This window comes from Kogia breviceps, chromosome 3, assembly GCF_026419965.1.
Source record: "Kogia breviceps isolate mKogBre1 chromosome 3, mKogBre1 haplotype 1, whole genome shotgun sequence".
Classification (NCBI taxonomy): Eukaryota; Metazoa; Chordata; class Mammalia; order Artiodactyla; family Physeteridae; genus Kogia; species Kogia breviceps.
Window position 1 is genome coordinate 4,738,053 of NC_081312.1, and position 20,811 is coordinate 4,758,863.

General features: G+C 50.1%; 1 protein-coding gene across 9 annotated transcripts in view; it reads right to left on the minus strand.

The window, feature by feature from the left end:
* WDR25 (WD repeat domain 25) overlaps window positions 1-20,811 on the minus strand; it is a 180,406-nt gene that overhangs the window by 69,439 nt on the left and 90,156 nt on the right. The window contains exon 1 of one of the 9 annotated variants that reach the window (XM_067027757.1): window positions 8,934-9,466. The exons of the other annotated variants lie outside the window; for them this stretch is intronic. Coding sequence (XP_066883858.1) covers window positions 8,934-9,008 — 75 coding nt within the window. The 5' untranslated portion in view covers window positions 9,009-9,466. Of the gene's footprint in view, window positions 1-8,933; window positions 9,467-20,811 lie in introns of those variants that run through there. 9 annotated transcript variants of the gene reach the window in all.

Below are 20,811 nucleotides of genomic sequence, written 5' to 3' on the forward strand. Positions count from 1 at the left end.
GTGGCCTCTCCCGCCGCGGAGCACAGGCTCCAGACGCGCAGGCTCAGCGGCCACGGCTCACGGGCCCAGCCGCTCCGCGGCACGTGGGATCCTCCCGGACCGGGGCACGAACCCGCGTCCCCTGCATCGGCAGGCGGACTCTCAACCACTGCGCCACCAGGGAAGCCCCAACATGTTTCTTTTAATTATTTAAGATGGAAGCATAAATCTGGTCCCTATTACTCCATCTTAGCCAAAAGCATAAATCCCCATAAGTTATTTAGAAGTACGCGATTTACCTGTCAAATGTTTATGGAGTTTTTCTTATTTTTCAGCATCTTATTATTATTTATGATTAATTTAATTCCACTGTGATCAAAGACTAGGCTTATCTATTGTTTAAACCCTCTTTTAATATTTATTTATTTACATTTATTTAGGCTGTGCCGGGTCTTAGTTGTGGCACACAGGATTTTCATTGCGGCACGTTTTAGTTGCAGCATGCAGACTCTTAGTTGCGGCAGGCGTGTAGGATCTAGTTCCCCGACCAGGGATTGAACCCGGGCCCCCTGAATTGGGAGCATGGATTCTTGCCCACTGGACCACCAGGGGAGTCCCTAAACTTTTTGAAATGTATTGATATTTGCTTTATGTCCTAGCACATGGACTACCTTAGAGAAGTACTATTTGAATTTGAAAAACATCTGTACACAGCATTGTTATGTATAGTGTTTCCATAAATGTCAGTTTAGTTAAGGTAGTTGATAATGTTATACAAATCTTCCATCTTTATTGATGTGTCTAGTTGTTCTATCAAATACTTACGGAAGAGTGCTAATATCTCCAACTATGACTATGGATTTGTTTATCCTCCCTTTAATTCTATGAAAACTTTTTCATGTATTTTGAATCTCCGTTATTAGGTTCATAGATTGTTATGTCTTCCTGATGAATTAATCATTTTATCACTATGAAAAGTCCCTCTTATCTCTGGTAATACCCTTTGTCTTGAAGTCTATTTTATTGGTTAGTATTATAATACTTCCAGTCTTCTTATGCTTACTATTTGGATGATATCCCTTTATTCCACCTATTTACTTTAAGCTTATTTGTTTCTTTTTTACTTGAAGTGCACCTCTTGTCAACAGCATATAATTTAGTCTTGCTTTTGTATCCATTCTGACAATCTCTTTTGATTGTAGTGTTTAGTCCATGTACATTTAATGAAATTGTTGATATGAGCAGATTTACACCTACCATTTTGCTATTAGTTTTCTGTTTTACCTCTGTTTTATTCCTCTTTTACCCCTTTACTGCCTTCTTTTGAAATACCTATTTTTAGAATTTCATTTTATCTATTGGCTTTTTAGCTACGCCTCTTAACCTTTTTTAAGCAGTTGCTCTAGGAATTATAATATACATGCTTAATATTTTATTTTTTCATCGTTATGGGAGTATAATTGCTTTACAATGTTGTGTTAGTGCTGCTGTACAACAAAGTGAATCAGCTATATGTATACATATATCCCCATATCCCTTCCCTCTTGAGTCTCCCTCCCACCCCTCTAGGTCATCGCAAAGCACCGAGCTGATCTCCCTGTGCTATGCGGCTGCTTCCCACTACCTATTTTACATTTGGTTGTGTATATATGTCAATGCTACTCTCTCACTTCATCCCAGCTTCCTGTCCCCCCCATGTCCTCAAGTCCATTCTCTACATCTGAGTCTTTATTCCTACCCTGCCAGTAGGTTCTTCAGTACCATTGTTTTAGATTTCATATATGTGCATTAGCATACGGTATTTGTTTTTCCCTTTCTGACTTACTTCACTCTGTATGATAGACTCTAGGTCCATCCACCTCACTACAGATAACTCAATTTCATTATTTTTATGGCTGAGTAATATTCCATTGTATATATGTCATGCTTAATATTTTAAAGTCTTCTTATAGTAAATTGTACCAGTTTACAGAAAATATAAGAAGCTTACAACCATAAATGTCTTCTCCAACCCCCATCCTTTACACTATAGTTGTCATATGTATTCCACCCATATATGTTATAAACCCCACAATGCAATGTGAAAATGTTTGCTTTAAATAGTCATATGTATTCTTCTAATTTAAAAGGAAAAAATAGTCTTTTATATCTCCCCACATATTTACCATTGACAGCCACTTCAATCCTTCCTAAACATATGAGTTCCTATCTGGTATCATATTCCTCCATCCTAAAGAACTTCCATTAACATTTCTGTAGTGCAGGTCTGCTTCCAGTGAATTCTCAACTACTTCTCATTCATCTGAAAATATCTTTATTTCACCTTCATTCTTAAAGGATACAGAATCGTGAGTTGAGAAATTTTTATTTTTCTATCAGCACTTTAAAGATGCCATTCCAGGGACTTCCCTGGTAGTCCAGTGGTAAAGAATCCGTCTTCCAATGCAGGGGACACAGGTTCAATCCCTGGTCAGGGAACTAAGATCCCACATGCCGCAGGGCAGCTAAGCCCACACACCACAGTTACTGAGCTCGCGCACCTCAACAAGACAGCCCGCGTGCTGCGAACTACAGAGCCCATGCGCCCTGGAGCCTGCGCACCACAACTAGAGAGAAGCCCATGCACCACAACTGGACAGAAGCTCACGCACCGCAACAAAGAGCCCCCACACCACAACAAAAGATCCCGCATGCCACAACTAAGACCCGAGGCAGCCAAAAGAAAGAAAATAAATAAATATATATATTTTAAAAAGATGCCATTCCACTGTCTCTGAACTCCATTGTTTCTGATGAGAGAAGTCAGTCATTTTCATATCATTATTCCCTTCCACATGATACTCATTTTTCTCTGGCTACTTTTTTTTTCTTTCTTTCTTTTTCTTTCTTTTCCTTCCTTCCTGCCTTCCTTCCTGCCTGCCTGCCTGCCTGCATTGGGTCTTCGTTGCTGCGCACAGGCTTTCTCTACTTGAGGTGAGCAGGGGCTACTCTTCGTCGCAGTGCACGGGCTTCTCACTGCGATGGTTTCTCTTGTTGCGGAGCACGGGCTCTAGGCACGTGGGCTTCAGCAGTTGCAGCATGTGGGCTCAGGAGTTGCTGCTCGCAGGCTCCAGAGCACAGGCTCAGTAGTTGTGGCGCATGGGCTTAGCTGCTCTGAGGCATGTGCGATCTTCCCAGACCAGGGATCGAACCTGTGTCCCCTGCACTGGCAGATGGACTCTTAACAACTGAGCCACCAGGGAAGTCCCTCTCTGGCTACTTTTAAGATTGTTCTCTTTAGCTTTGGTTTCCAGAAGTTTGACTATGATATGCCACAGTGTGGTTTCCTTTATATTTGTCCTGTTTGGGATCTGCAGCGTTTTTGGTTTTTTTTTTTTTCTTTTGAATCTGTAAACATACATATTTCACCAAATTTGGGGAGTTTTTAGGCATTATTTCTTTGAAAAGTTTTTTCTTCCCCATTGTCTCTCAACTTCTCTGAGACTCCAAACTATACATATACTATTATATATTAGACAAATATCTCTGGATATTGTCCAGAGGTCCCTGAGTATCTGTTTCTTTTTCCCTCTATTCTTTTTCTCTGCTTTCAAGTTGAATAATTTCTATTGCTCTATCTCCAAGTTCACTGGCTCTTTCTTCTCTCATCTCCATTCTACAATGGAGTCCAAAGCACAAACTCTTTATTTCAGACACTATATTTTTCAGTTCTAGGCTTTCCTTTTTTTTTTTCTTTACAGTTTCTATTTCTGTACAGAGATTTCCTATCTTTTTATTCATTGTGTGTATATTTTCCTTTGTGTCCCTGAGCATTTTTATAACTGTTTTAAAATACTTGTCTGCTAATCTCAACATCTGGATAATCTTGGAGAGAAACTCTTTCTCTTGAATATGGGTTTCTTTCTTTCTTTCCTGTTTCTTTCTACGTTGAGTAATTTTGGGTGAAATATTAGATATTACAAAATTTACATTGTATAAACTCTGGATTCTGTTATGTTTCTCTGAAGAACACCAACTTTTTCTAAAACAGGAAGCTAACTTGACTCTATTCACATTCCAAACTTTGTCTCCTCTGTTGTGTGCAGCAGCAGAAATTCTATTCACTTGTCTTAGTCTGAGCTGACCTGCTTAGAATCTGCCCCATGCATGGGTTCAGGAGTCATCAGAGATTTGGGCAGAGTCTATACAAAGAATTTGTGGCTCCCCCCGCTCTGACTCTTTCCTGTCTGTGATTTCCCTCATCGCTCTCCAGCTGCTGTAGTTGCCCCAAATTATAGTTCTTCAAGCCAGTAACACTGCAGGTTTTCTATCTGACTTTTAGCTGCTCTGCCTGGCACAAACTGGAGCCTACCCTCAGGCAGAGAAACATAAAAGTAGGAAATTCATCCAGTGCTATTTCCTTCTTCTGAGGGAAGACTCTCTTCTATGTCTGCCTGCTTTTTGTTGTGCTCCAATACCTTCGGGTAGTTTGCTGTTGCTTTTGTTCAGAGTTTATAATTGTCAGCTGTGGGAAGGTTAGTCTGATGGGAACTGCTCCTTCATTACTGGAAATCAAATCTAATATCTAATTTTAAGCATCTGGTTTGCAGTAATGGAGAGTAATATGCCACCCTATCTCCTCATCTCCACCCCAGTACTTCAGTAAAAATCTCCCCACATCCTGAATCCTGGTAGGAATATTTAGGTAAGTCAGGGGATTGGAGCATTCACTGCGTGGGTGGGTCACTGTGTCACAGAGATGATGAGAAGGCCAGTGTGATCTACAAACTGATGTCATTTACTGCAGGCATGAATGAGGAGACAGGAATGATTCAAGGAAATAATCCCGTGCACAACACTCTCCCCACCCCTGTCAGCTTCAGGAAAACTTGTATAGAGCCTGGGAAGCCTGCAGCATTCCTAGCATACATGGTATAGGAGTTTGGACCAATTTCACCTCAATCTCTAAGAGCAGGGTACCTCGGCTGGTATCTGCAAAAATAGTGAGAGCTAAGGCAGCATTTTCATCTTACACCATCCTCCTAAGTGCTCCCTAAAATGTTTTCTATACCAAATGATGCAAGTTCCCTCAGAGTAAAGGTTGAGGAGAAACTTGATCAGAATCTGTAAGTACATGAGCATTCATGATACAGAGAATTCCAAGAAATTATTCTCTCTGTTCAATAAGGTCAGAACAAAGGGAAGGAGTTTTAAATTACCAGCAGAGGATGTAAAGGAGCAAAAAAGAGTTTTCTTTGCGTAATAAAGGATTAAGAGCAAGATGTCTCGCAGAGGTTGCTGAATAATGCGTGGGGAATCGAGGCAGGGGCTCTAGAGGTCATCACTCCACCCTCCTTGTGGAGTGGGGAGGACCTGCAGCGTCCCCAGCAGGTGGTGCAACCTGTCCAGCGGTGGGGAGTACACGACTCCAGGAGGAGCTGGAGTCCCTTCTGAGAGCACTGCAATTTTGGACATTATTCTGAGACAAAATACCACCTCACGTCCTACCTCCAGCTAACAGTAATCATGCATTCAGCCGTACTACACGTAAGGCGTGCTTTTAAGCACTTCACAAGAATTAACTCAATCCTTACCGCACAGTATGAGGTGGGTGTTATTATAAACATCATTTGACAGTAGAGATAACCGAAGCACAGAGAGGTTATCTGCCCCAGGTCGCACGGTGAGAGGTGGATCAGAGAATCAGACGGAGGCAGACTGGCTGGACAGCCTTCAGGCTTAACCGTCAACGCTCACCCACCTCCCACCTGCAATGTGCTCTGCGGTCCCAAACACGGCTCCTAATCCAGTTCTCTGGACTAATACAACACAAAGTCAGACTGAGCCCTCTTCCCACTGTCAGCCCTTTAGGGACGGATGAATAGACAAACGGACAGAGGAACCAAAGGATGGCTATCCTAGTTTTGAGTCCTCTATAGCTTGGACAAGCAGACCTCCCTTCTGCAATGCTACCCAATGTGTTTATTATTAAGCTGTGGAACAGAAGAATGCTAAGTATCATGCCCTTTGGGCGTGAGAAACCTCCACCACTCTAGAAGTCAATCATTAATTCTTTAGGTTGGGTGCTATTTTTCAACAAGCCACGGCCATCTAGTTGGACTATATCGCATGGTAGACACCCACCACCACCACCCCGCCATGTTCACAAGAACAGCCTGAGGGTCTCTGGCACCAGGAGGACCTGCGGTTCCAGCTGTTCTGCAAAATAAGGATGAGATGGAATCGTCAAGATTCTAAAGACCTGAGCCCCATGAGTGGCAGGTGCCCTTCCAAATCAAGATACACTTGGTCTCTGGCCTCAATATACACAGATCCTATGAGTCTAAGAACTCAAAAAAGAATGAATGGTTCTGGTGAATGAATGCTGGCTCCCAGCAAGCACATCTACCTTTCAGTCCTGCGGTGCCATGGATTCTACCGCTTGCCCAGTGTCCATTCGCCCACCTTCCTTGGAGAACCACCCATGCCCCACTCGGTTAGTGTGTTACACGAGGCATTGGCTCAAAGCTTCTACGAAGGACACCTAACCCGGGCCTGGACAATCCGAGGTAGTGGGGTACAAGCCCAGGGCTGCAGCAGGCAGTAGAGGGGAAGAGGCGTTTCCTCTCCATTGGGGTTGCAAAGCAGTAGCCCTGAAGCTGAAAGGGAGCCACCACAGGGGTGGCGTGTCCCTGGGACCAGGGCACACCTAGAGACAGAGAAGCTGAGACAAAGACGTGAGGACATCTGACCCCTGAGTGCATCCACGCCTGACGCTGAACAGCCCTCGGCATTGTCACCCTTGAACCAACAGATTCACTTTTTTGCTTTAAGCTACTAGGAATGGAGTGTTCTATCACTTGGAACCAAGAGTTCTAACGCAGATCCATTGTAGGATTTTTCCAGAAGTCAATGTTAGTTTTATTGATAGTTAGCTTCTAACACCACCTTTTATCTCTCTTGGAAAGCCCATCTAGTCTCCTCAAACCTCCCCCCTCCTCCACAGCTTCTAAGCACTACCGCAGCCCATCAGCATAGGTAGAACGCTCTAGGTCTCAGTGCGGGAGCTCGCTTAAACACTGCCAGGTGCTCTTCCAGACCAGCCCACCTGAGGGGGACCAGGAAGGGCAGTTAGGGACTTTTCCAGGCTGAATGCCACATCTGCCCCTGAGCCGCAGGCCTCTCTCCTCCGTGGTGCGCCTACCCTGAACCCAGATCATCAATAGGGGCTTCGTACTCTTTTATGCTAAGAAGTACTCTTTCTCAAACAACGCCCGGGGAAAGAGGAGGCTGTGACCTGGTTAGAAGGAGTCACAATATGATACTTTCACTTCTGTGCATCTCTTTCCACGGTACTTTTCCAAATTACGGAATCATGTGATCCTCACATAGACCCATGAGGTCAGCAGGGCAGTTATCTCCATTTTACAGATGTGCAAACAGAGGCTTTGAAAACTGGGCAACTCTCATTCACTCATCGGGCTTATTCCACAGATATCTATTTATTCGGGGTCCACCATGTGCTAAGAACACTGCTCACTGCTAGAATCTCCGGGGAACAAAACAGCTCACAAGAGTCTAATGAAAGAGAAAGATATTAAGCAAATGTACAAACAGGTACTACAACTGGGGACAGTGCTAAGAGAAAAGAGCTGGCCTCCAAGAGATAATAATAGCAGGTGAAGCTTAATTTTGACTGGGGAGGGGGGCGGGCTGCTGAGGAAGGCGGGAGGTGAGGGGGCGGGGAGAGCCAGCTTGCAGAGGGGCCAGGGGCCCCACGTGGATGGGAGCGCGGCAGGGGTGGGCAAAACAGATTGGAGAACCTTGGAAGCGTCTCCCTCCACAAAAGATGGGGAGCTGTTGAAGGGTTAAACACGGGCAAGAAAAGCAACAGTCAGCTTTTCCTTTTGAAAGAACAGTCTGGCTGCCGCCCAGGAGGCCAGAATCCTGCGGGGAGACCCGTGAAGAGGACGGCCAGAGGGGAGGGGGCAGGCCAGGGCTAAGGACACACTGGACGTCATTCTGGAGAAGTGTCACCGGGACCTGGGGGTGGACCTGAGTGGCAGTGAGGTGGAAGGAGAGAAGCCGAGAAGGTGGGGTGCTGCAGGCAGAGGGGGCACCACTGGAGGAGTGGCAGGGCAGGCAGGCTGGGGACAAGGGACAGCAGTGGCGGGGAGGGGGGACACCCGCCACCTGAGCCGGGGGAGGGGCCAGCTCGCGATCAGCCTGTCTGCTTCACCCACGGGCAGGGATGGCCTGCACGCCAGCAGTCACTGAGTGGGGGCCCCTGAGAGCACGGTCTGACTTATTTCCAGGGGCCTCCAACTTAATCCTTGTGCAGGCCCAGGCCGGGGAGCCCTGGTGTCCGGGCTGTCACACGTAGCCTCGTCCCCAGGGGCCACCTCCTGACGGCTTTTCCGGAGACCCAGCTAAGTCCCCCAGCCGACCTGACGCCAGCCAGGGCAGGGCCCCCCAACAGGGTGACCACTCTCGGAAAGTGAGGCCACTCGGGCCCTGCTGCCACGGCAACCGCCACAGGCCAGCGCCAGGCTGTCTCTGCTCCCCAAAGAGGCTTTCCAGGGCAGCCCGGAGGGCAGGCTCCACGGGGCCCACACTGCCCGCCAAAGCCACGGTTCTCACGAGCCCTCCGTGAGGGGGTTTGGATGGGGCTGGTCATTCTCATCATGATTTCTCAATATGCTTTAAAAAACAAAACAAAACACGCGGGCCCCTCACCCTAAAACGCATGCAGACACCCAGCAAGGAGGTACGCTCAGAGCCTTCTGGCCTTAAGGCCTTATCTGGCTGTGGGCTTCTGCTGGCCACGCTCAGGGACTCCGTGGGGGTTGCAAATGGACCCAGTCTAGCGGGAAAGCCTCCGGTTGACCTGAGAGCCACCCATTCGCCCACCCAGCCTCACCTCTCACCACCACCTCACCTGCGCATCGCCCTCTAGCTAGGCTTCCCAAACTCACCTTGCTCTTTGCGACCTGTGGCTTTACACATGCCCTTCCCTGTACTCGAAGCAAGTTCCTCCCTCTCCGCCACATTGGCCCTTACTCTTCCCTCCAGTCTCAGCTGAGATGTTCCTTCCTCCAGGAAGCCCTCCTGACTATCCGGGATATAATCCCAGTGGATGTTCCCGTCGCGCTCCATGCTTTCCCTCTGGGAGGGCTGGATGCACCATGTGGCACCGGTTGCCATCTGGCCTCCTCCTTCCTGAAGACAAGTAAAGAGTGGTCATTGGGGTCGGGACAGAGGGGTCAGTGGCACTGTGCAGCTAGATGGACTGCTTTGTTCTTCCATTTTCAGTCATGACTCCTTTCTCCCATTATTTATTTATAATGTTTTTAAGATTATGAAAGAAACACAGGCACTTTTATAATAACCCCCACAAGGGCTATCATTTCTTTCTTTTTTTAATTTATTTATTTTATTTATTTATTTTTGGCTGTGTTGGGTCTTTGACGCTGAGTGCAGGCTCTTCTCTAGTTGCGGCGAGCGGGGGCTACTCTTCATTGAGGTGCGCGGGCTTCTCATTGCGGTGGCTTCTCTTGTTGCGGAGCACGGGCTCTAGGTGCGCGGGCTTCGGTAGTTGTGGCACGTGGGCTCAGTAGTTGTGGCTCACGGGCTTAGTTGCTCCGCGGCGTGTGGGATCTTCCCGGACCGGGGCTCGAACCCGCGTCCCCTGCATCGGCAGGCAGATTCTTAACCACTGCGCCACCAGGGAAGCCCGGGGCTATCATTTCTTTAGACCCCCACCTGCCCCACACTGCCAGGTGCTGAGCCGAGTGGTGGAATCTTCACAGCGCCCCTCTGAGGTAGATGTAACTGGGCCATTTGACAGATGAAGAGACTGAGGTATGAAGAGAGTTGCCCAAGGTTATACAATGTGCAAGTAACGGGCCCAGAATTCATGGCCAGTGTCCAAATCTGTGTGCTTCTCCGTGGGGTGCTCCTCGCCTGGGTGCCAGGTGTGGCCACTCTAGGCAGTGGGAAGCAGGTAAAGGACTGAAAAAGTACAGAAGGGGACACTGAATCGAATCCTCGCACTCGGACGACGGAGCCACTGTGACCCTGCCGGCAGCACCGCCAGTATTTTTCTCCGCATGCTTGGTGTTTCCTGAGAGCTTACTGAATATACAATTTGGCACCCTGCTTTCCTCCCTTAACATTTTCCAGTGTTCTTAAAAACTTCATTTTCAAAAGTGCAGTTACTCATCAATGCCAGAAGAGCCACGCATGGCTGTGGCAGGGGCCTTGAACTCAACCATCTCCCCCTGGTGCCGACAGCTATATGCACACAGCAAGAGGAGTTAACAGCCTGATTCAGCACGGTGGGAAGGAGTAAATTGCTTGTGTCTGGGAGATACATTACCACAATCTCACAAATGGTTTTTGAAGATCATTAGGCCACGGAGATGTCATTCTGCAGGCCCGGCTTCTGCCACCTCCCCGACCCGCCCAGCGGTGCCCCCACAGCGCTGCATGAGGCGTAGACAAGCGCAGAGCACTCACACCTGGGGTGGTAGCAGGCTGAGCCCCTCGGCCCAGATCACCCCCAGATCCCTCCTGAAAGACAAGGAGATGGTTCTGATCTGCTCAATTCACAGACCATAAAAGAGCTGCTGACACTTGACAAGGAACAAGTCCCATCTCCCCCCCGGAAAGCGCGCACGCGCACCAGGCCCGGCGGCAGCGGAAGGCCCTGCTCCGCTGCAGGCACTGCTGTGAGCTCCCCAGAAATTATCTTTACGAAATCTCCAGGCTGGTGCCCCCAGATAAAATCGTAGTACACTTACGCATCTCAAATCTATTTCTCAGAAACGACCCCTAAGTCTAATGGCTTCTCAAAGGGCCAGCTAAGGACTAACTAACCAGTTTCCAGTAGCTTTCGGTTAACTCAAACCTCCTCAGCGCCCAAGCTCATGCCCAGGCCTGGGGTTCTTGGGGGTTGAATATTCATTATTCCCTAACAAACTGTACCTGGAATGCATTCGGTGGTATTATAAATGGTGTCCCCCAAATTTCTAATAGTCTTGAATTAGTCTGCATAATGACATTACTTCAATGAGCACAAAATTATGTTACCTATAAAAGTCTAACAAGTGATTCTAAAGGATTAAGAAGAGTTATATAATAGGATAATAATAAGTCTATAGCACTGAAGTCAATGATTTTTGCGGTCACACAGCCTGTAATTTCCAGAAGCTGCTTGGCTGTGAGTTTAACAGCCAGAAATCCCTTTACCTGTACCCGTGCTGACAGCAACAAGGATTCACACATCAGAGAACAGCAGCTCCGCCAAGAGCCAGGTGTGCTCAGCAATACCTGCCGTGACTACAGAAGGCTCATCCGGCCATGAGTCAATCTGTCTCTCCTACACTCTTGCTCACAAGCTTTCAGATACGGCACGTGGCTTCCAACTTTTTTTTGAAAGAGGAAAGCAGGACAACTGCCGCTTAGCTTCCAAGCTGCTCTTTTGTAAGTTAATTATTACCAGTCCTGCATCGAGTGTACCACGTGCTGTGATTTATATATCTTTACTGATGCTGAGCGTCAGGGTCGGCCGTGTACCTGCTGTGACGCCGCATCATTTGTGAAGACCCCCGGGGACCCCAGGGGCGGGTGCACGGTGCTTCTGCTCTGGACTCTGACTGGGCCTCGGCCGATCCTTCCCACCCGGCCAGCCGGAAGGTGGGCCCGGGGCTGAAACACCAGGGGGTCAGAGTGCTGGGGAAGTGCCAGACGTAGCAGTTAACTGAAGGCTTGGCATCATCGTGGACTGAGCCTCCTTTTCCTTGGCCGACCTAAAGTCCTTCCCCCTCAGGCTGGCATCACCCAGGCAGCCCCGTCACCAAGTCACAAGTGCGGGGTTCTAAACTCCAAGGCGTGGTAACGGCTCCCCGGCACCGCCTCCGACACTCGGGTCAGGATGGAACAGAGTCTCTTTCTACGCCAGCCCTTCTCCGTCCAGATGCTCCCAAACAGGCTCCGTGCCCACTTCTCCCCAGAGAGAAGTCAGAAGCGCAACAAGGCAACCCAAGGGCTTGACAACGAAGGGGGAGGAAAGCTTCCTGTTAATCCAAAAATGTGAAGCCTGCCACCCGGCAGGTCTCCTTTCAGCTCTGGCGACCAGGAAGCTTCCGGCAATTTCGGGGCCCAGGTCAGCCGGCTACAGCATGTGCTGCCGCCTCCGCCCCCTCCCCCGAGCTACATGGCTTTCGGGCTTTCTTTTCATCTCTACAACAGTAAGCCTTAAAATCCTCTTGCTGTGCTGTACGTTCTCATGATAAACTAGTCTAAAACCTCTTTTGGAAGTTGTCGTGGCATAAATTATAAATAAAGACCAACAAAGCGAAGGCTCTGAGGCACAATCTTATTGCCACCTTGAAGGCGCTTGGTGTCATTTTTCTTGCAGTAAACATGTAAACCTGGTGTCCAAAAACAATACAAGTTGCTTTATTCTGTGTCTTATGTGCATGATTTTTAATGGCAAACAATAATAAAGTGTAACTGAATCCTCTAATCCTAAATTCATCTCGACGTCGCTGCAGAGAACACATTAATAATAAAATCCCAAGTTCACAGGGGAACTAGAGTGCGGGGCTCTGAGAGTCCCGGGGGTTGGGAACCGTGAGAGCAAAAAGCAGGCGGCCTGGGGACACCGGGTGAAAGCAACAAGGACATCAAGGTCCCATTCCACAGGGCACTTCAGACACCCCGGATCCTAACCCCGCTGTGCCCCTTCTATTGACATGGCCTGAGCAGACGAGCACATCTTTGAGCTGCCATGTCCACAGCTAGAAAATGGGGCCACGCCTACCGCTTCCCAGAGCTGCAGGGAGGCTCAGAGGGAATTACGGTAAAGTACAAGGCACAAAGGAAGGCGCCACTGGCCGTTTGTTCTCTTTCCTGTCTTTTACCACCTGCTGCCGAAATGACCCTCTGTTGGAGCAAACAGGACTTGAGACCCTACAAAGTAAGGCCCTGCTTGAGTGCCTCCCTTCGGGACGCTGGCTGGACCAGACGGCTCAGCTGCACTAGTGAAGGTACCAAGGGTCCATCCACCCTCAGCTCGGTCCCAGAAGCCCAGTACCAAAGCCCCAGCCCAGGGCCAGTGCAGACATGACGGGGACATCCGAAGCCTGCACAGAAGGATCGAAAGGTCTGACGGGCCCTGAGGCCAGCGTCAGGAGGAGGATGCCCGGGCCACTCGTGTCCGTGGAAAGGCAGCTGCCCTGATGACTGCCATCTTGGCTTCAGCAGCTGCCCTGGCCTTGGCCTCAGCTGGAGATGAGACCCGTCCTAAGCCAGAGCAGAGCTGGACCGGGCCCTGGACAGGGTGGAGCCCAGGAGCCCAGGCCTGACAGAGCCCCCCACACCTGGGTTCTACCTTGAATCACAGGCTTCAGAGGGACATAGGTCGTGTGGTTCTCTGGGGCAGCTTTCCTGACCCACAGCTAAATGGAACGGGCTGCGCTTGCAAGCACGCCTCTCTGCATCCCCGTGGCTACTTTCAAAGTAGAAAAACCACTAGCAGCCTCAGTGAAGCATCAGCTCTCTCCTGCCCAGCTTTCCTTTCATTTTCTTTCATTTCCTTTCCATTTCCTTTCATTTCCTTTCCATTTCATGGGTTCAGCCTCAGCATTCAGCCGGGCACAGGCGCGTGCTTCTCAGGCACACCCCACGAGGCTGCGCCTGTCTCCCCGTGGGCAGCTCCTTGTAGAACTGAGACCACTGCTTGGGCCTGAGGACCGAGTGGTGCTGTGGACAGGACAGGGGCTCGGCGGCCTGCCCTGGTGCGCGGGCCTGACTCTCCCCGCGGGCACCCGGGCGAACTTCACCTTATCATTCCTCCCTTGGCCTCCAGATCTCATCTGCAGGACAGAGAAGCATGACCCCCTCCTCAAGGTGGCTAGGAGGATAAACCGAGAATAGGCATTAAGAGCAACTTGCCCAGTGCCAGGCGTTAAACGACAGCGATTATTATTACCATGCTCCAATCACTCAACGCACATTCCTCATGCTTTCCAAATGCATTCATTTCACATCAGCCCGGAGCGCTCCCAATTAATGAAAGAACAAATTAAACTGTCATTACTTTGGTTTAATTCTGTAATTAAAGAACTTCAGAAAGCGACAGGCTCTAAATAATGCATGCTTTTGTCAAAAAAAAATGTTGAGTTCTGGGCAAAGAGAAAAAAATTAAGGGGGGAATACCTTTGGGGAAAAGGAGAGAGAAGAGATTCGAGGTAGGAGCAGTGATGTTTATCCCCAAAGATCGGAGGGAACGATCAAGTGACAGCTGAAGGACTTAATTTGGTTTTGAATTAAGGCTTCAGCTATCAGCGAAAACAGGAAAATATACGGCCCCCACCCCCGAGCTCCTGCTCTGCATCTGCCATAAACAGAAATGGTGTCGGGACTGATTCATTCGGTGGCTTTGCCAGTTGATGAGGCAACGCACGGCAGTCATTTTGACATCTGCTTGTGTGTGACTCTCCTTTTTATGTCAGTTCAGGGGAAAGCGAAATAAAGAAAGGAAAGGCATGTGGCGCGTCAATTTTTTTTAAACGTGTGTCTCTTAACCTGCAGATCATGCAGCTGCCACACGTTACAAACCTAAAGAGGTTGCCCGTGCAGGGGTGGGGAGCGAGGGGTGGGCTCGGAATCAGATGGATGAGATTCAAACCCAGCTCCGCCTTGCCCTGCCCCACCCCCACTCCTGGGCCAGCCAGAGGGCAGTGAGCGCCTGTGGGCTCACAGCAGAGCGTGAGGTCTGAATTAGGAACCAGCGGCCAGGCCTGCAACTTCAAATTAAATAACTTACCAAGATGTTTTCTTCTCGTTAGGCATTAATGTTTTCATAAATCTCATACACGGGGTAATTGTAGAGTCCTGATTCTCTGAATCACATAAAGAAATGGCTTTCAGACATGGCTCCCATTTACGCTTCTATTAGCTGCAGAACCCAAAGGATGAAATGTTATTAAATATAACTTTTTTTTTCCTGCAATATCGCCAAGTTCCTAGAACAGCTTGGAGGTTTCCCTGAAAAGGCTGGCAAATGTGCTTAGTACACAGAATAGCAGCTGCTTTACAAACTGCAAACTTTTATTAAATTACTGCCCCTGCAACATCCTGCCAGCCGCAGGATTAAAAGGGAGAAGAGATCAAACTGATGGGAAAGGCTCCCAAGCAACAGGTCTAAGTCACAAGTGATAAATCTCCTTCTAAGTCTGTACGGGAGGGAGGGCGACAGAGGGGGCTTTAGCTGGGGCTGTAGGGGGGCTGGGATATAAAATTTTAATGACACGTACCCACTATTTCAAGGCTGAAGTGGCAATTATCCGCATTGCCGGACATGTCATAATTTTCTTTTCTTTCCTTCTTTCCCCACCAGGTACCCACTAGGGTACTCTGGATCTGCTAGAATACCTGGAACGCAGTCGGTGCCGACTAAATACTGCTCGGTGACTGAGTGAAATGTGTGTAGCCCCCAGCTGAGAGCTGGCCACAAAGCGGGTGCTCAAGAAACATCCGAGCCATTGCTCCGTTCGGGGGCGGTGCGACAAACCGACTCTCCCCGTGATGGGCCTCGTCCTAACCCCCTTGCTACACAAGCCCGCTCCTCTTACCGGAGCCCCCCTGGCACCCTCCCAGCCGTGTACGACCTTGGGCAGCCGCGTGACCCTCTTACGATGAGGTTTCTCCGCTCTAAAATGGAATAAAAACACCTGACAGAGCCAGAGTGAGGGCTCCGCATCGCTGCAAACCCCCCTCCTCCTCCTCCATCGGTGGGCCTGCGGAGTGCCCGGCCCTCTGCCAGGCTCTGGCTGCTCAAGACCTTTACCCCCAGGGTCATTCCATCCTCAGAGCAGCCCTGACAGATGTGAGACTATGACTGCGTCTACTTCACAGATGAGGAAACTGAGCGCACAGAGCTTCAGTAACTTCGGCGGCAGGAGAGGAAGCGGCGAGCCCGTGCTGCTCTCCACTGAGCCCCCAGCCCATCTGCAGGGATGCTCTCGCCAGCGGCCCTATGTGCCCTGCACCCTCCCCCCTCACGCCCCTCCACGTGCCCGCTCACCCCAGGCACGGCTGCTTCCACCTCAGCCTGGAAAGCCCCTGAGGTGAGTGAGTCATGCCTGGTGAGGAGACGCCCTCCTTTTGAGACCCAAATCACCCCTGTGCCACCTTCCCCACTCCCCTGGCAACGAGGGCAGCCCCGGTCACGGTCCCAACAGCTCCGGTCACGCGATGAGCGATGGACATTTATCCATCCCCGCTCTGTAGTGACACCTCCCTCGAGAGGAGGGCCCCCAACCCACACCTCTGTACACCTCGGCACCCAGCACACAGTAGGAGCTCAGCTAGCGCTTGATGCCTAAGTGGATCAATGAACAGAGCGCCTTCTAAGTGTCCATCGTGACGCTCGTACCAGAATGTTCTGAGAACCTAAGCCAGGAAGTCGAGCCTTGGCTCCCTGGCTTGGTTTCAAGACCAAATCAGGCAGAGCTCTGTGTGCCTTGTTTGATTAAAGCGACGAGCAGGACGTAAACACAAGGCTGTTTACTGGCTCCAACATAGAACCCTTGTTCAAAATGCCAGGGACCGGGCACTTTGACACAAGTTCAGCAGTGGCATCTTTAATCATTTCGGGGTTAATAAAAAATGTCAATTACATTTGTTATCATGGCTCTCCTGGGGGAACAACCCCAGTGCTGACAATCTCTGGCCAAATGACAGCTTGGTCTGTTTGTCACACATCCTTCCAGCTGCCTCGCTGACAAATCAATCGAGTTGGTTACCTCCCCCTGGCCTGTCCCTTCGTAAATAATCAGTGGTAATATGGATCTTCCAAATAATCTGACCTAAGAATTGCTGCTCCGACTCTCCCTACATAAGAAAAGGGAACAAAAACAAGGAACGAGCCTCTAAATACCCCAGAAGGTAGAGGTCGCCGGGAAAGGTGGGTGTTGCGCAGCCCTGGACACACGAGCTCCTTCCACCTCAGTGGGCCGGGGCCTGTCTTTCTGTACTACTGTCCCTCAGCGCCCGGTGCGGCCCCCGCAGAGCTAACACACCGCATCACACTAGCCAGCCTCCGTGGCCCCCAGAACCTTCCGGGGGGTCCCATCCTAGCCCCATTTTACAAGCGAGCAAACGGCAGCTGAGAACAGCTAAGCAGCGTGCCCCAACAGGGCTCAAACCCAGGTGTCTGGCACCAGCCCGCTGCCCGTGGCCAAGGGGCTCCTGAGTGCGGCTGCCTGTCTGCATTTTGAGAGCAGCTATTTTGCAATCAAGGAATTCCTGCACAAATTGCCAGGTGCAAATGCAGCCAAGAGGAAAATGCTCCCCTGGTATAACTGACACTTAACACACAAAGAGGAATGAAGTCAGGTTGAAACGGAATAAGGAAAACATTGCTTTCTACCCCGGGAATACTCCAAATGCCCTGAAACCATTAAATTTGCCTAAATTAAGCATTCTATCTTTATCAGAGAACGACTTGAAAATGACTATTCAGGGACTGTTACTCACATTTGTTTCTAAAGAATGAATCCTCTCCTTGACATAGATCTGGACACGGACCAAAAGTTGGGGTCCTTGTTTCCCCCCCGAACAGAAGTGGGGCTTGGACGAATCTCTCAGCCTCGCCTACCGCACAGAACACGCTGTGCTGGTTTTGTTCCCAACCACTGCAACATGCGTTACGAAGGAGAGGGATCGTTGTCACCAAAGCCTCAAACATTCAAGATCGCTTTCATTTTCAGAGAAAACATGGCGGGGTATGAAGAATATACAACTATTTCCAGGATCCATTTGAAAGCTTTTGCCATTCAGAGGGTTAAGCCGAGCACGGCTCCTCAGAGACCACTGTTAATTTCTCCAACTCACTGTCATAGAAGAAGCACCGCCCCCCGCGCAGCAATCAGGGGCTGCCTGACTGCCCTTCCAGAGAGTTCCATCTCCAGTGAGAAACCCAGATGACACTTTTTCGACAGCCCAACAGTCATTAGGTTTGCAAGTTAACTTTCACAAGACAGGCAAAGGCTCTTATTTTGATGGCTTCCCTCCGTCTCAGCAATTTTATCATCTTCATAAACACTAATGGCTCTTGAATACCTGCTGTGGGTGTGGGGTGCTGTGCCAGGCTGAACTACACAATGCCACACAGACTGCCATCGAATGAATCACCCGTCTCGGCTGGCAATCAGCTCCGTGACGCACAGGAGTCCGGGGGCTGAAGCAATGGCAGCTTCTCAGCCGCGGCGGCGAGCAGGTCTCCAAAGGGCAGGGCCCCCTCACTGTAGGGCCCGCCACGTGCCAGACACACAGCCAGGTGCCTCACACACGCTATCTGTAATCCTACCAACACCCCAGGATGTGTCATCATGGCCGTTCACTCACCGGTGGGAAAAGTGAGGGTCAGAGAGGACAGATGGCCCTGGCTGGGGCACAGTGAGGAGGTGCCCAGGAAACCGAAGGCCAGCCCCGCCTCCATACCTCCCCTTGCCTCGGTTTACTGGAAGGTGCCCCAGTCACTAGTGCTAGGCCACTTTCACAGCAGGTGGTCAGCCACATGCTGGAGGAAATGCAGACACTCCCTCCACACACACACACACCCCCGCCCCCAGGAGCTCTAGAAGGAATGCTGGCTTTGGAGCCAGAGGGTTCTGAGTTCAAATCCCAGCTCCATCTCACACCAGCTCTGTGACCTGGCATATCACCACACCATTCCGAGCCTCAGTTTCCTCAGATGTAAAAGTAAAGGAAATGTAACAAACTTGAACTTCACAGGGTGGTTGAGAAGATTAGACAAGATCAAAGGAGGTAACGTATGCAAAGCCACTCAACCTGTCTCTTCTCCCTAATCAGCTCTGCCTATCATCAGCTGGGGCCGAAAGAGCATAAGCCTCAGCCCTAACTTCGAGCCCCACCTCACAGATTGGCCAGCTGGAGGTGCGGGGGCACGGGGCAGAACCTCGCGGCGCCTCCGCTAGCTCACTTCCCACTGCCAGCGAACGGGCGGTGCACGGGTTAAGGAGACTGTGTCTAGCAGGGAGTGGGCGCTCAGTAGAAGCTCATTTAATTCTACTTAACCTGATGCAAAAACCCTACTCATAGCCTCACGAATGGCAGGAGCACAGAAGGCTAAAACTACAAACTCAAATCCATTTGAAGCCCATACATTTTATATCCTGCCGATGAATGCATTTTCTTACTAAGCAACAATATTATAAACCTCTTCTGAATTCCTGGCAATGTTTAAGAATCATATCTTTATCAGGCTCAAAGCGGCTGTCAAATCACAAAGAACTTGAAGGGGTTCTAAAACAACTGATGAAAAGGAAGAGCTGGAACCAAGTTTACTGAACAAATCAAATTATTCACTTCCGTGCCTGTCATTGCAAAGCTTCTCCAAATTACACTTCATTATGAGACTCAGAAATTAGACATCAGTAACAAAATGCGAAAGCCGGAGCACATAAATATTTACATAATCGTCAGAATAGTCTTCTGTGCAAATCCACCTACTACTTTGTTTATTCTTATTAACTCAAGTTTAGAAATGGGACAATTGTGTGAAACAGGGCCCTGGGGATTGCTCTCCCTGACTCAAAGCATTTCTTTTTTTCTTTTGAGAAAAGTGTGGTGCGTCAGGAGAGAAGAGAGAGAGAAGGCAAGGAAGAAGGGAGGGCGGCCGCTCCCTTCAAGCCCCTCCGACCCTCGGTCCTCAGTCATCGGCTGGGGCCTCTGAGCAGCGTAGCAGACACACACACTGACGCCAGCATCTCTCTTGTCTCACTGAGGGAGAGCTAACGCGCCAGGGCTGTGGGGGAACACGCGGGGGGGGGTGCTAGTGGGGGACAGCAGATAATCGCATTGGGGTGGCACAGTACTAGTAATGACGATAATGATAGTAGCAACTAATGTCCATGTGTCTGGGTGCTGGGCAGGACACACAGCATCCCAAGTCCCCACAGCCACTCTCTGCAAACGGGGACATGCTGCCCCCGCTTTGAGATAAGGGAACTGAGGTGCCAGAGCCCGGCACCCACCTGGTCCAAGGCCACCCAGCTAAGGAGCACCAGAGCGGCAGTGCAAGCCCAGCTTTGAGTGGCTTTTCCTAGCGCACGGGCACCGCGCACTGGGTGCCGGCACCCCCTCAACAGCAAGGCGCGGCCCTCGCCAAGCGCCGGCTGGTACCTCGGAGGTGGGTCTTGCTGAAGCCGAGAAGAAAGTAGGGCTGAGGCTGGATGGCGGTAGAGATGAAGGGACCCACTCTCTGCAGCTGGACACTGTCCCAGGAGTAAGGCCAACAAGTGGGCTCGTCCTGAACAGAAGTCCCCGGGACTGGGCTTCACCCCCTCCTTTTTTTTTTTTTTTGCGGTACGTGGGCCTCTCACTGTTGTGGCGTCTCCCGTTGCGGAGCACAGGCTCCGGACGCGCAGGCTCAGCGGTCACGGCTCCTGGGCCCACCCGCTCCGCGGCACGTGGGATCCTCCCGGACCGGGGCACGAACCCGCGTCCCCCGCATCGGCAGGCGGACTCTCAACCGCTGCACCACCAGGGAAGCACACCTCCTCCTTTCTTATCATCGTCTTCAGCATTCAGTCATATGAATCACGCCTTCATTCATTCATTCATTCACTCAATGAGCAAAAGCACTGAGCCCCTGCTCCACTCCAAGCACTGGGGGCACCCAAAAGGCTGAGGCCCTGTGCTCCACCAGGCAAGACCCTAACTGTTGTGTCATGTTTTCCAAAACAGAAAGGCAGACAGATGGTCCAGCATATGGTGTGGTACAGGGACAACTGCAAGCCGGGCACCCTAGCGAACCGA